We start from the raw sequence: 15,174 nt of genomic DNA, 5'->3' as shown, positions 1-15,174 counted from the left end.
ACACACACAGAACTGCTAGTAAAAAAAATTGAATTCCACCATTGGTTCGCTCAATTCCTCTGCCAAATACAACTGTTTTGGTATTTGATATATTAATTTGCAAATACATTCAACAAGTATGTATTTCAAATCTAGGAAACAATTATTTTGACTTCTGAGAAAACATTTATTGTCATTCATGCTTCTTTCCTTTCTTCCATTCATCTCTTCGTCCTTCCTTCTTCATGAATAAAAAGTAGCAACAATTAGCAGGGACATAAAAATATTGTTAATATCTACCTTTAATATCTACTATTGTTATTATCTTATATCTTCATAAAGTATTTTTCAATTAATAGAGAGAAAAACAATGTGGATTATTTGAATTCTATAATTTATTTTAAAAGAACTAGTAATCAGTTGAATGAAAAAAATAAGAAGAAATTCAGCAAACTTTCAGTGATCTATGGAAACAAACGTGCTTAAAAATAATGATAGTAAATCCATCCCAACATATTTTCTTTAACACTTTTGATTCAAATAAATCCATCATTTTGGAAAGGAATGTTTACATATTTAACATCCAGATTTATTTCCAAGATGATCAACTCAAGGGGATCGACTCAGAAGAGAACTGGCATAAGTAAAAAATAAAAGGTGAGGGATTGTTTAAGATTAACAGGTACTTTGTAATGGTTTGCATCATCTGATTATTTCATGGAAAAGCCCTTTCCTCATTTCATATTTTAAAGAATGCTGATAAAATAAAGAAGTCCAAAAATCAAATAAAAGTTCTCAAAAACTACATTAGTCAGAGATTCTTGGGTCTCATTATGTTTTCTCTACAATTTAGATCAGGTCTCAGTAGAATAATATAACATTTGGGGAAAAAGATGCAAGCCAAGAGACCAGCCCCAGATGCCAAGATGGAGAAGATCTCCACGGCCACCATGGACTTCCCTTTGGTGCTCAGATAAGTGGGGATGAAGGTGATCCAAACACTGCAGAAGACCAGCATGCTGAAAGTAATGAACTTGGCTTCGTTAAAGCTGTCAGGCAATTTCCTAGCCAGAAAGGCAACAGTGAAACTCACAAGGGCCAGAAAAGCCAGGTAAGCCAGGACAGTGTAAAACATTAAAGCTGAGCCTTCATTACATTCCAAGATGGCCTCTCCAGTCAAGGAGTGGAAATCAAAATTGGGAAATGGGGGAGTGGTTATTAGCCAGGTGGCACAAAGAATTGCCTGGATCAGGGGACAGCCTAATACAATGGAGTTGGTCAGTGGTTTTCCTAAGAATTTCCTTGCCCTGTTTCCTGGCTTGGTGGCCATGAAAGCCAGAACCACCATGACAGTTTTTGCCAAGACAGAGGAAACCGCAAGGGAAAACAGAATGGCAAAGGCTGTTTGTCGGAAGAGACAGGTGAGCATCCGAGGTTGCCCAATGAAAAGGAAGGAGCAGAGGAAGCAGAGCAGGAGAGAGACTAGGAGGATATAGGTGAGATCTCGGTTGTTGGCCTTGACAATTGGTGTGTCATGATGTTTATGGAAAACCACCAGGACTGCAGATGTGGTCACAGAGAGAAAAAGAGCAAGAGAAACTAAGATGTATCCCAGAGTCTCTTGATAGGAGAGGAAGTGGAGCATCTTGGCAATGCAGTGGTCCTTGTCCTTGTTGGGATACTGGTCTTCTGGACAGGGGTCACAGTGAGCTGCATCTGAAATCAGGAGTCATTTTGTATTTCATGATGGATCAAAAAGGGTTAATCATCCTTTACGGATGACCCTGATGACAGGTTAGCTAGAGGCAATGATGTTTTCACCTCTTTGGCTCAAATTCTCTGCTTTGTGTTTTGCAATTACACTTTCAGGATTTTGTTGCAGAGGAGAATACACAGATATAGCTGGATATAACTTCTCATTCCCCAACAGGTCTATCAATTATCTGGGACTGAACAATCATAATCTAGATAAGAAATATTGAACCTCACACTCCTTCATGAAAAGATTTGTAGTGGGATTTCCCAATGGGCTGTAAGAGAAGGAGTAGAAAGTCAAGGAGGTAACACATGAAGAGCACTAAGGACTCCTCAACACATGAATTGTGTCCCAACTACCTTGTGTTAAATTGATGAGCATCAGGACAGGTTGTCTCCTCAGGACAACCTCAGGACAACCCTGACTCAAGTGACCTGGGGTGGGAGGTGGGCAGGACAGTTTAGATCCATGAAATAAGAATTTCTGCTGAAAAAACATGACTATGTTGAAGAATGTCAATTTATGAAAAATAACAACAAAATTGATATTTGCTTCTACTGAATGGTTTCCTGGATCATAGAAGAGTTACATTAGAAGTGTTCTCTACCTGTCTCATTAGAAATGGTCCCTTCTGGACAAGGATCACATCGGTAGCAGCAGACTTGCTCTCCCTCTGGAACACTCCTCTTCTCTCCTGCATGGCACCTCTTCATGCCACACCTGCCAAAGGGCATTTTCTAAAAGAGAAAAGAGAGATGATTGAGATGGCATAAGCAAAGAATATGCTTCATTCATTCTTCTCCACATTTCTATATCTACCATCAGAATGTTTTCAAATGAAATGGTGAACTGGGCTCTAGCAAAAAACCTGGAAAAGACACAGGGAGATTAAGGCCAGTTCCATTCCATCTGGAATGGAAAGCTATAGCTTTTCTGAAGCAAACACTGATGGAGATCCAACTGAATGGGAATGGTCCATGGAAACCACTATTGGCTGCTCCATCTGCATCCTGGGTATCAAGTAGAATTTCTTCCTAATCTCAACCCTTTTGGATCTGTCACAAATCAGACCTCAAATATGTTTAAGTTTAGGTTTCATTTTATTTATATGCCGCGGGACTCAGGGCGGCGCACAAACCCAAGGAGGGAAAGGGAAACACAAAAACTACAAATACAGGCATTTAAAAACAACCAACAGCCACACCATTCAAGAGGGGAAGGGAACTCATCAACCCCAGGCCTGCTGACACAGCCAGGTTTCAACGGCTTTTTGGAAGGCCTGGAGAGAGGTGAGGGTCCGAATCTCTGCGGGGAGTTCGTTCCAAAGGGCCGGTGCTGCCACAGAGAAGGCCCTCCCCCGGGTAGTAGCCAGATGACATTGGCTGGTAGACGGAACCCGGAGGAGGCCTGCCCTGTGTGATCTAATGGGTCTTTGGGAGGTAATTGGCAGCAGGCGGTCTCTCAAGTACCCAGGTCCAATACCATGAAGGGCTTTATAAGTGATGACTAGCACCTTGAAGCATATCCGGAGACCAATTGGTAACCAGTGCAGCTCGCGGAGGATAGATGTAGCGTGGGTGTACTGAGATGCACCCACGATTGCTTGCGCGGCTGCATTCTTGACGAGCTGAAGTCTCCGAATGCTCTTCAAGGGCTGCCCCATGTAGAGCGCATTGCAGTAGTCCAGTCTTGAGGTCTGGGGTGGTCATCTGGCAAACTGTTACATGCAAAGTAGTTTTGTCATCAAATGGTTGCCAAAGTTTTGATTCAGTAACCTGTTCTCCAGTAAGGGAGAATCCCCAGAGGAGAATGACTCTTTTGCTGTATTTATTTTAACTTCCAGCTCACCCTTTTTGTCCAGACAATTGCATCAGAGTTAATGTTGAAATCCTGGCCTGGGGGAGCCTCAGGTTCTATCTGTCCAACTTTCCTGTGGACAAAAGATAGATTGGGGAAGAAAACCCAGTTGAGAAGATCATAACGAGCAGATCCCAGTCCACTTTCTGAGAAGGAGATTTCATCACCAGCACTATTGTTGAACTGGACTTTCCTCAAATAGGGAAGAAGCTGAATGGAAAGAAATTGGAATAATTGGTTTCTATAATTGTGTGATGGCCCTCATATTAGGGGATTGATATATATCTGAGAATCTAGAAGAGTTTCCTTGCTGAAGATCTGAACAATCCGGAATAGCATCAAATTTTTAACTACTTCCCCTCCAAAAGTTTCTCTTTTGCATTGGTCATTTGTATTATAGCTTCTTCAGCTGTAGTTTTTATCAGAATGGTATCTACGGTACGTACAAATATGTTACTGCCACTTTTCAAAATTCTTTGTATGATCTTGCTTCTGTGATACTAGGCTCTTTTTAAATGTTGACTTTGGCCCAAAGTCTTGAAAATGAGTAATGCATTTTAGGAACGATTAAATCATTTTTACCATATCAGTGTAGAATCCCAGTGACTTTCTCTAGCTGACAATCAAGGAAAGCAGAATGTGGGAACAAGATATGACCAAGTGGGGCCATGTGAAGAAATTTCCTGCCCCAGTTTGTTATTCTACTGTCCAGAAGAGGCCCAAGGTTTAGCCTTTGATGCTGAATTGTGTGTTTGCTTATTCCCTTCTTGCCATTTTCTTCCATTAATGGATCAATTGTTTCCTTGACTTTTTTCTTCTTTTTAAAATGTTGAAATAAGTTTTTTTTAATTTTTTTTACTTTTGTAAAGGTTTTGTAAAAGGAAAAGTTCCTTTTAATATGCCAATTAGCAAACATTCCTTCTTTATTTCTGTTTTGCTAATACTCCCTTCACTCTGCTAAGGATTTGTTTTCCACACATTGCCTGCCCTAATTTGTGGCTTCACTGGCCAAAGAGATCCGTTCTTTAGCCTTTGAGGCAGAAATAAAAAACATCTGATGAATTTCAGACTAGGTTGAGTCCAGTTCTGTGTGGTAAATTTGACAAAGGTTGCTTGGACACAACAAGCTGTTCAGTACAACACGTTGCAAACTAAAGACAGGAGGAAGGTCACACAGCGTGCTAAGCCATAGAAACACAAACCAAGGTTAAAATCAACTGAGTTTACTATCTTTTTAAAAAGTAGTACAAGATTGGAGAATGACGAGCGATCTGGACCACAGAATCACCAAAAGTCAGGCATGACGGATAACATCATCATCGTCATCAAGGGCACATCCAGAAGAAAACTGAGGTGGTTCTGCAAATGTGCCCACTAGGACTGTTTAAGCATCTGGCAAAATTGCTATCTTGCTCTTTGTTCTCTCTTGCTCTGGGATGGTGCTTCCTCCCTGGAATGACCACTTTATGAAACTCAGGCAACCCTTGAAGAACTTTTAGGAAAGTCTTTCCTATATGGACCTCATGGGCAACTGGCTTGGATTATTTCTCTTCTCCCCTCCACCTCTCTCAACAAAATATTGTGTTTAATTCACTTTACTGTTGTTTTCTGCTTAAATACTGTTTCAGTCTTGTTTGATGCAGTGATATGATGCCATGCATATTTTTGATAAAAGAAATACAAATTGTGAGTTTCCTATTTAAAGATGATGATGATGATTGCAGAAATTACCTTTTATGACTGGACATTGGATCACTCTTGATAATCTTCCATTTATTACTTCCTATTCTGCTCTCAGTTACTTTGTGTTTTTGTTAATAATTGCTGTTTTAATCTGGTTTGATGCAGATTTGATGCAGTGATATGATGCCATAGAATTGTTTAATTCAAGAAAAACACCTGGGGAATTTCCTCTCTAAGCATCTGTGTCCTGTATTAAAAACCTTTATCCAGTCCAAGGAATGGACTGGGCCAAAAAAAAAAAAAACCCACAGAAATTACCTGCCATGACTGGACATTTGAGATCCTCTTTCCAATCCTCATCATGGCTGGTTGCCCTCTGGATCCATGCATGGCATGTAACACATGTGCCACAGCATAAATGGCGTTGTAGATGTTGTAACTTTCCCCTGTCATGCTTGTTTCAAACACGTAAGATGGCAGATTCCGTAAATCCTCCTTTCCTGTACATGGTTTTCTCCCCTTTGGAGGGATCCTGCCTGGTTTGTAGATCTTGCAGCCAAAGACAAATTCCCACCACGTTGGGAGAAAAACGTCCCCTTGTGGGTTCAAAGGGTCTAAAGACAGGAGAAAACGGCTGAATTCCGAGACATCCCTGGTGTGGTCCCTAAAATGCAAAGCTCCATGGAAGGGCTTTATACCTTGCAATAGATATTGAGAGTTCAGAACATTAAGTTTCCAACTGGATGTAAAGATCCAGACTTTCAGAAATGATGCATTTCTCTCTCTTTCATAAACAAAAATAACTGCCTGTACATTTGCAATAGTATTGGAATCTGCAAACAAAACAATCACTTCACCTATAGACCACGTGTTTAAAATCTGAAATAATTTTGAATCTGAAGTAGCAGTAAAACCAGATTTCATAATTTCAGTGAAGGCCAGGCAGATCTCCTTCTTCTTCAGCATTGGCACCAAAGAGGAGATGAAATGTTCTCCACTGTCATTGTCAGGGGCCACCAGCCCAATCCAGTTCCACTGGAAATACATGAGCAGCTGGGCTATACCCACGTACTGAGGAAATTCCCTGGGATTAATCCGGAAGAAGGATGGATAAAGTCTTTTGCCTCCCTGTGAGAATTCAAAGCCGACACCTAGCTGGAGAAAGTGAGAATCCTCTTTAACAGACAAAGGACATTTTAATGCTGATTTTAAGGGTCCCCATTGTGTGATTTATTACCCCACCAGTCAAGTTTATCCACTTCAAGTGGCAGGTTTCATCTTCCTCCCTTCTTAGGAAGAGCCGCCAGTTTCCGGTTTTGACTGGTTGTGATAGATCAGAAGTCAAAGGAACAAACCCTAAATCTGACACAGAGAATAAATTGCACCGAAAGGTACAGAAATATGATAAACTTCTATGAAAGTCAGGAACTAATTCCTCTTTCAGAATTATATCAATATGGCTTTGTGGTTATATAAAAATGTATCTTGATATATAAAATCCAGAAATCAATTCAAATATGGGATGGATTATTTAAGTCATATACACCTAATATCCTCCCCTCCCCACCAAAACATTGATTTCATCCTTGCCTTCTCTATGTTTGTCTACTCCATACTGTAATCCCCACTTACCTGTGGGATCTTTAAGATGCTGAAGATGGAGGCCATCTGCCCTGAGGATTTGGGGTTTTCACCTCCAATGATGGAGAGAAGGGTGTCCTGCCTGTCACATTTATAACCTGGAACCATTTGGCCTCGTGTGGAGAGCAGGGAGAGGCTTTGTAAGGAAATGTGCCTGTGAAACTTGCTATTCTCATGGACGTGGAAGCCAAGGGTGATGTTAGGCAGGAGATCCAGATCCTTGTTCACCTCCATGACAGTAAACACCAAGGCTAGGAAGTACTGGTAGTTTGGGGATGTGAGTCTATAATGAGAAAAATATTGGGGATCATTGTATTCTGTGTTCTGTTGAAGTTGGAATTACCTTTGTTGGATGTCCTTGGAACAGAAAGTCACAAGTTTAATTGGGTTTTTTTTTGGGGGGGGGGTGGTTGTTGTTGTTTAAGGATGTTCCTTGACTCAACTTGGGTGGATTTCTGGGTAAAGAGAAAATCCAGGTCTTACTTATCTCAGATCATTTTAACCCCCCCCCCCCACTTTGTTCTCCTTCCTTCCTTCACTTGGTCTGAAATCCTCCCCAGTTGCTCTTCTTCATAGCTAATCATTTTCTTCCTCTCCCAGAGCAGCTTCTTCAGGTCTGAACAAAAGACTCCAGTGAGGGTCAAAACACAGACTCACTAAGGGCCATTATTCATGAGCTCTGCTGATTCCTAGCCTATTTCTTGAATTTGCCTCTTTATTGAGACAAGGACTAAGATCTGAAAATCCCCAGAATGAGTATTTCTTAAAAGAGGCCCTGAATCCAAAGGAAAGAAAATAATCACCTACATCTTTCCCCTTCAGGTGAAACTTACGCGACTATATTACCTAGATGGAATGGGTCCTTTTGAAAATCTGGGATTTTGAACAGCAGAGAGGTGAGCAGGGCCAAATTCCCTCCAATAATCAGATCACCAGGCCTGTAAAATTCCCATGAATATCGAAAATTAAACTGTTTTTGGGATGCACATACGGTTTGAATCTCCTTAGCAGCAATTGAGGGAAGGAGCCAGAGGAGCAGCAGCAGCAGGAGAGGCAGCCCAGTCATTCTTCTCACCTTCCCTCCTAGAGCAAAAATCAAGGTTTATGCAGAAGCTGAATTGCAGGGAGCACTTGAAATCTCAGCAGAGTTTTAACACAATAGACAGCTTTGGTGCCTTTTAGATGGCCCCAGGGCAAATTTATATGCTGTCTCTTTCTAGTAACACATTTGTATTATGTCACTTTATTCCTTCTTATCTGTCATATTCTGAAATTAAACTATGTGCTGCATTTTATACTATTTTAATGATAAGGTTGCAAGACTAATCAATCAATAAAATACTGTATCAACCATGCTTTCTCTTACCTGTCTTTGTGCTTTGATACGAAGGCCAGCTGAGTCTCACCAAACCCTGGAGTTAGCTCTGTGGTAGACAAGGCAAGGTCTCCCAGCAGTGTGAGAATGTAGAACATATATTTGAAAGCAGAATTAACCTTGGAAATTTTTTCTGGATTGAAATCTGCAGGGGATACAATACGAATTACTGTTATTCTGATAATTGCAAGGAAAAGCCATTGTCCTACCCACTGAGCAATGGATGTTGTTTGTACATCAGATAGGAAAAAACATGTTTGTGTCCCCTGTAGCTAATCCACAGAGCAGATGGACTTGAGAATCAAAGTGAAGTAAACTTGTTGCCCTATCTGAAAGTGAACACCTGTACAGAAGATGGAGTTTGATCTGCACCATAGTATGTTCAGACCGAATGTGTGCTGATGGGGCAGGGTGGCAGTCAGCTGTACCCTAGTAAGGGTGAGCAATCATGCCAACATTTAGATGGAATAAGAGGTTTAGTTATATCCACAAGACAGGGGGCGGGATGGAATGGATGGATTGATGAAGTTTATATCTCATGCAAAGTGATTCTGAGCAGCATACAACAGTCCAGTAAAATTGTTAATAAGGAAGGCAATCATTGGTTAAAACCTTTATACAACATTTATTAAAAAGAATTGAAATTATCAGGGTCCCCAAGGCTATTGCATGACCAGCTCTGAGGGAACTTCAGAAGCTCAGGAGTGATGAGACCACCAATGCAGCTTAGCAAGCAAAGATATAATGAGACCTACCAGAAACATAACTGCTCTTGCTAATGCAGTTTGCACCAGTTGAAGTTTCTGGATACTCTTCAAGGGAAGGACCATATGGAACACATTGCAATAGTCCAACCGAGAGGTGATTAGGGCATCTTTTGTCCTAGAATGGGTGCAACTGGCATTAAAAAAAAAGTTGTGAAAAGGCCCTTCTAGCCATAACTGCCACTTGATCCTCAAGCAGGATTTGTGAGTCCAGGAAGACCACAAAGCTCTCACAGGGACTTTTGGGGGCAATGCAACACCATCCAGCACCATAGATGATATAGTCCTAGAACTAGAGATCCCCCAAACCCAAAGCCATTCAGTCTTTCTGGGGTTCCTTAGAAGCCTGTTTTTCCCCATGCAGACACTCATAGCCTCCAGATAGCAGGACAGGACATGAACAACACTGCTTAATTTATCAGAAGCACCGATGTTCAATTGGATGTCATCAGCATTTTGAGGATACCTCACCACATGGAGATGGATGAGGTTACCCTGGGGTCTCATTCTTCTGGGCCTAGAACTCTACTGTTGTTCCTGGGATCTGCTGGAGCTCCTTTACCAGTTTAGGAGTCACTGCCCAAAATATCCCTATCACTAGGACCACTTTGGCCTTGACTTTCCACATCCTCTCCAGTTCATCCATTAGACCCTGGGACTTTTTCAGTGTCCCACCCTCCTTCTTCCTGATCTTGCTGTCATTTACAGATACTGATTAACAGAGTTGGAAGGGACCTTGTAGGTCATCGAGTCCAACACACCTCCCAAGCAGACCCTACACCATTTTTGACAGATGGCAGTCCATTCTCTTCCTGAAAGCTTCCAGCGATGAAGCTCCCACAACTTCTGAAGGCAACTTGTGTTCCATTGGACACTGCTTCATCTATCCCTACCTCTGTCTACTTCTCCATGACCTCCTTGTCTGGTTCATTGGCTAGGACCTGCCTGTCTCCTTTGATCTGGAAGTCCCAAAGGATCATAGCCCTATTATTCTCCACAACTTTGTGTGGAATATCATAACTGGGTTTTAGAAGGTTTAGCCCATACGCTGTGCTTATGTTCCTGTTCCAACTACTTGGTGGTGTCATTCAGTGTATGCTGTCCCTGCCTGGATCTTATACCCTGTTACTTTATATTGAGGTGTGATCTACCCAATATATAATAGGGATCCATATCCATTGAGTTGGAAATGACTCTTGGGATTCTATGGGCCAGACCTTCTGATCCTGCACTACATTTTTGAGCTGTTTTATGCTCCAGCTGCTGTCACTTTTCTTAGTGTCCAGCCATGGCATTTTTTGGTGGCCTGTTTTTCTTTTACCGCTAACTCTTCCAAATATAACTGCTTTCTCAAGTGAATTTCCCTGCATGATATGACCAAAGTAAATGAGACTCCATTTCGTAATTTCCTACCAGCATCATGGTTGTTGTTTTGTGTTCCAGTGCTTGCTTGTTAGTCACAGTTACTGTCCAAAAGGTTGTTTAATGTATTATTCTAATTAGTTAAGCATATCACATCACAATACTGAGACCTAAGGAGAAATGTTTTAATACTCGAAGTTGTATTATACCAAATCTGAAATGCAAATAGAAGGAATTTCAAACACGAACTAAAATTATGTGTCTTTGGACAGAATTCATTATAAAATAAAAATAGCAATAGCACTTAGGCTTATATGTCACATCACAGTTCTTTTAGACCCTCTCTAAGAAGTTTACAGAGTCGGCTAACTGTCCCCAACAATCTGGGTCTTCATTTTACTGACCTCGGAATGAAGGAAGGCTGAATTGACCTTGAGATGCTGAAGATAGAATCCCTGGGAATCAGCAAAATTAGCCTGCAATTTTGCATTTTAACTACTGCACCATTAAATATTTGCATGATTTCCAATCATTGGAAGGACAAGCCACTCTCCTATTTAATTATTGTTAAGAAACCACATCAAATTAAAAAAGAGCCCAAGGGCAAAATAAAAGTTACAAGTTTGCATATGAATCAAAGATTCTAGTGCCCCATTATATTTTTTCTCTGATTCAGATCTGGCTTGAAAGGATAATGTAGCATTTGGGGAAAAAAGATGCAAGCCAAGAGACCAGCCCCAGAGGCCAAAATGGAGAAGATAGCAGTAGACTTAGCAATAGCAGTAGACTTATATACCGCTTCATAGGGCTTTCAGCCCTCTCTAAGCGGTTTACAGAGAGTCAGCATATTGCCCCCAACAATCTGGGTCCTCATTTTACCCACCTCGGAAGGATGGAAGGCTGAGTCAACCCTGAGCTGGTGAGATTTGAACCGCTGAACTGCTGATCTAGCAGTAGCCTGCAGTGCTGCATTTAACCACTGTGCCACCTTGGCTCTCCACAGCCACCATGGACTTCCCTTTGGTGCTCAGGTAGGTGGGGAAGAAGGTAATCCAAACAGTGCAAAAGATAAGCATGCTAAAAGTAATGAACTTGGCTTTGTTAAAGCTGTCAGGCAATTTCCTAAGGCGACAGTGAAATTGACCAGGGCCAAAAACCCCAGGTAGGCGAGGACAGCATAAAACATTAAAGCTGACCCTTCATTACATTCCAAGATGGTCTCTCCTACTAAGGACTGGAAATCAAAGTTGGGAAATGGGGGAGAGGTTGCTAGCCAGGTGACACAAAGAACTGCTTGAATCAGGGGACAGGCTAAAACAATGGAGTTGGTCAGTGGTTTTCCTAAGAATTTCCTTGCTCTGTTCCCTGGCTTAGTGGCCATGAAGGCCAGAACCACCATGACAGTTTTTGCCAAAACAGAGGAAACTGCAGAAAAGAGAATGCCAAAGGCAGTTTTTCGGAAAAGACAGATGAGCCTCTGGGGTTGACCAATGAAAAGGAAGGAGCAGAGGAAGCAGAGCAGGAGGGAGACCAGGAGGATATAGGTGAGATCTCGGTTGTTGGCCTTAACAATAGGTGTGTCACAATGTTTAAGAAAAATTGCCAGGACTCCCAATATGATTTCAGAGCAAGAAAGTGTGAGAGAAGCTAAAGCATATCCCAGAGGCTCTTGGTAGGCAAGGAAGTGGATCTTCTTGGCAATGCAGTGTCCTTGTCCTTGTTGGGATATTGGTCTTCTGGGCAGGGATCACAGGAAGCTGCATCTGAAATCAAGAAATCAAATATTTGCCTGAGGATTCCAGGGACATCTGCCATGTGTTGTTTCCCCTTCATTATTCCTCCCTCCCTCTATTCTGGCATGATTTCCCCTTTCTGCTTTGGCCAGTCCACAAAGAAAGTGATGGAATGACCCTTTGTGTATTTCATCATGGATGAAACAAGTTCATTCTTTGTATATTATTAATGATGCTTTGGATAAGTTAGCCCCAGACAAGGAGGAGTTCAGCTCCAGCTGGTCTGGTTTTGTGTTTGTGTTGAGAAGATCTACAGTGAAACCAAAAAGGTCATGAAAATGTCTACTGAGTTTTGGGAGAGCGAACGGTCTCTTTTCCTGGTCCAAAGTAGTTTATAGAGAAAGAGGGAAGAGGAAAGAATGATGCAGAAGAACCACAGCAATGAGAGTTATTTGACTCAAGGTCTCTACTTTGTACTTCAATTCTGTTGATTATGATTGTTGCTGTTTTTGTTGTTGTGTGTTAGTAGTTCTCTTCCTCTGACATGTCTATCAACTGATCCTGGAAGATCTGCTTTTGACATTTGCTCTACCTGTCTGATTAGAAATGGTGCCTTCTGGACAAGGGACACATTGATAGCAGCAGACTTGCTGGCCCTCTGGAACTCTTCTCCTCTCTCTTGCCTGGCACCTTTTCATGCCACACCTAGCAGTTACAGTTCAACTCAGTCTACCCAGAATTCTAGGGAAGATTTACCCAGTATTTCATAGTAGCTTGTTGAAACCAGTAATTGGGTCCAGCATAAGATCATTCACCCAAGCTCCCCCTCCTCCTGTAGTGGTAGAAGGAGAAACACATTATGAGGTGAAAAAATCTTAGACTCCAGGCTGTATAGGGTCGCTTACAGTATTTAGTGCATTGGAAGGGGTACCCTTTGTCCGAAGCTACTTGGGTGAAAAGCTGGGACCTAAAGGCAGATAAGTTAGTAAAACGATTCCCTGATAAGTTTCTTGATAACCAAAGGGTGGGGAGAAGAGGTGGTTAATTTTGTTGTGTTAACTTTTATGTTATTCTCTTTTCAGGAAACGTTTTTCTTCTGAGGAGAGGGCGCCTGTCAGGCCTGCAGCTGGTTCCTTTTAGGATCTTTGGCCTGCCACACTCTCTCTTATTTTACTATGCTGTTTCATTAGTGGGGAATTGGGAGGGGGAATAGTAAGGAGTAGAATGTGTTGTTGTCAAAATAAAAAAAAATCCTTTCTAGAAAGCCAAGGTCATTCTTTGTCTCCACATCTCTGAGCCTGACCTGAACTGGATGGGTGGAAATGCCAGTGAGGCAGTGGCAGATTGGACCATGTGATGGACTTGTGGGTGTGGGGGCAAGATCATGAAATTTCAACTGGGTGGGAACCCCAGGAAGCTTTCAGATTGAGGTTTCCCGCAGATGTACCAACATGTCTCTCTTAATAAATTGGAACTCTGAGGAAAGCTCTGCCTTGGACTCTGATTTAATTTTGTATGATATTTGGAATGCTGACACTCATTTTGAAACTGTAAGTTTCCTTTCACATCTTGTAGTTTACTTATCAATTTCTTTTCTTTTTCTTTTTTCAATTTGTAGGCTAAACATCTTCCTGATTTATTAGCATTTTCAAAAAAGTTTTGTTTTTCTCTTATGATTTGTTGCGCCAATTCTTCCTTTTCTATTAAGTTCAGTTTGTGTTTTATTATTTCCATTCACTAGTAATTCTTACTTCATCTCAGTGGATTTCCAAAGATTAACCCTCCCTTAGCATAAAGAGGTTTGTGTCCAGTCCAAACATGTTTACTTAGCATGCTCTGAATAACATGGCTGGGTCTCTTCAGAGTTGGAGCTGAGATGAATGTTTATCTTGAAGATTTAAAACCTTACTTGAGCCCTCTGAAGTCATGAGAGCATCACATTCCCTACATCATCCTTTCTTGATTTGCTCTAGGAAGAGGGTCTCTTTTTGTGGCCAATGATTTGGCTTTTAATGTTGCTATGGTCCTTGCCTGCAGCCGTCCAGATGGTCCTGAGGCCAAACTGCTTCTGGAGGAGACCTTTCCAAGCACAGAAAGACTATTACAGACCTGGAGATCTCATTATCGGTGGAAACCTGCCTCTCTCAATTTCTGTAGTCCCATTTTTTATTTTAGATGAGCGTCCTGGTGATTGGGATGTCTATTATCTGTAAGTCTTTCCTTGATTGTCTTTTTATTCAGGGCAACATGGAAAGGGCAGTCTTGAAGATGGGGCAGATTTAAATCCCACCTAGCCTCACAATGTTTCTCCTTGATGATTAAATCTCCTTCTAATCCCTTTCTCAAGCCCTCTGACCTTTCAGTGGAGAAGAATAGCTTGTCATACAAGGTAGTCAACTTCTTCTCCATGTTTCTGTAGGTAAAGTGCACATTGCAGAGAAGCCAATTTGGACTGAATTTAGGGAGAAATAACGCCAGGATCCTTTATCTTATAGTTGGATTAAATTCATCTTCCCATCTCCTTATTCTAATGATCTGTAACACCATTCTTCATGCTTTCATTATATCAGATATAGAGAAAGCCTGTCTTTTGTCCCACCATGTCTCACTTACCATAAATCTCCTTTAAATCCTAGGCAAGCCAAGAGAGTTTCTTGGAGAATCCCCAACAGAAAGAGTTCTGCATTCTGAGGCATTAAAAGGGCTTTTTCTAAGTGGATGTCACCCAGATATATCAGATTAATCATTACTATCCAGCAAAAATTAATCTGGTCAGGCATTCAATTTCATTCTAATTTAATTTAATTTAAATCTCCTGTTAATCCTGGGCCCTTCTAGGTCAGCCAAGTGAGCTTCTTTGAGAATCCCCAATTGAAAGAGTTCCACATTCTGAGACACTAAAAGTGTTCTCCAGATCTATTGATTAAATCATTGCGGGTCAGGAAAGGTCAATCTGGTCGGATGTTTACTCTACTCTAATTTATTGGATTTATGAAGCCACCAAATTGAAAAGGACTCTGATAA

The 15,174-nt window shown here is 41.4% G+C and overlaps 1 protein-coding gene across 1 annotated transcript; it reads right to left on the bottom strand.

Annotated features, from left to right (window-relative positions):
* Positions 1–790: 790 nt before the first annotated feature.
* LOC148049948 (vomeronasal type-2 receptor 26-like) lies at positions 791–14,078 on the bottom strand. The gene is made up of 8 exons (XM_087705703.1): positions 14,060–14,078; positions 11,624–11,842; positions 8,283–8,436; positions 7,084–7,199; positions 5,594–6,450; positions 3,584–3,802; positions 2,343–2,472; positions 791–1,695 (listed from the first exon to the last, which is right to left on the bottom strand). The coding sequence occupies exons 1-8, from the start codon at positions 14,076–14,078 to the stop codon at positions 791–793; spliced, it is 2,619 nt and encodes an 872-aa protein (XP_087561829.1).
* Positions 14,079–15,174: the final 1,096 nt, after the last annotated feature.

The sequence above is a fragment of the Thamnophis sirtalis genome, unplaced genomic scaffold (genome assembly GCF_051295495.1).
Source record: "Thamnophis sirtalis isolate CommonGarterSnake01/CBP01778 unplaced genomic scaffold, rThaSir2_p1.2 scaffold_1, whole genome shotgun sequence".
In the NCBI taxonomy this organism is placed as follows: Eukaryota; Metazoa; Chordata; class Lepidosauria; order Squamata; family Natricidae; genus Thamnophis; species Thamnophis sirtalis.
This window is presented reverse-complemented; position numbering and strand designations above follow the sequence as displayed.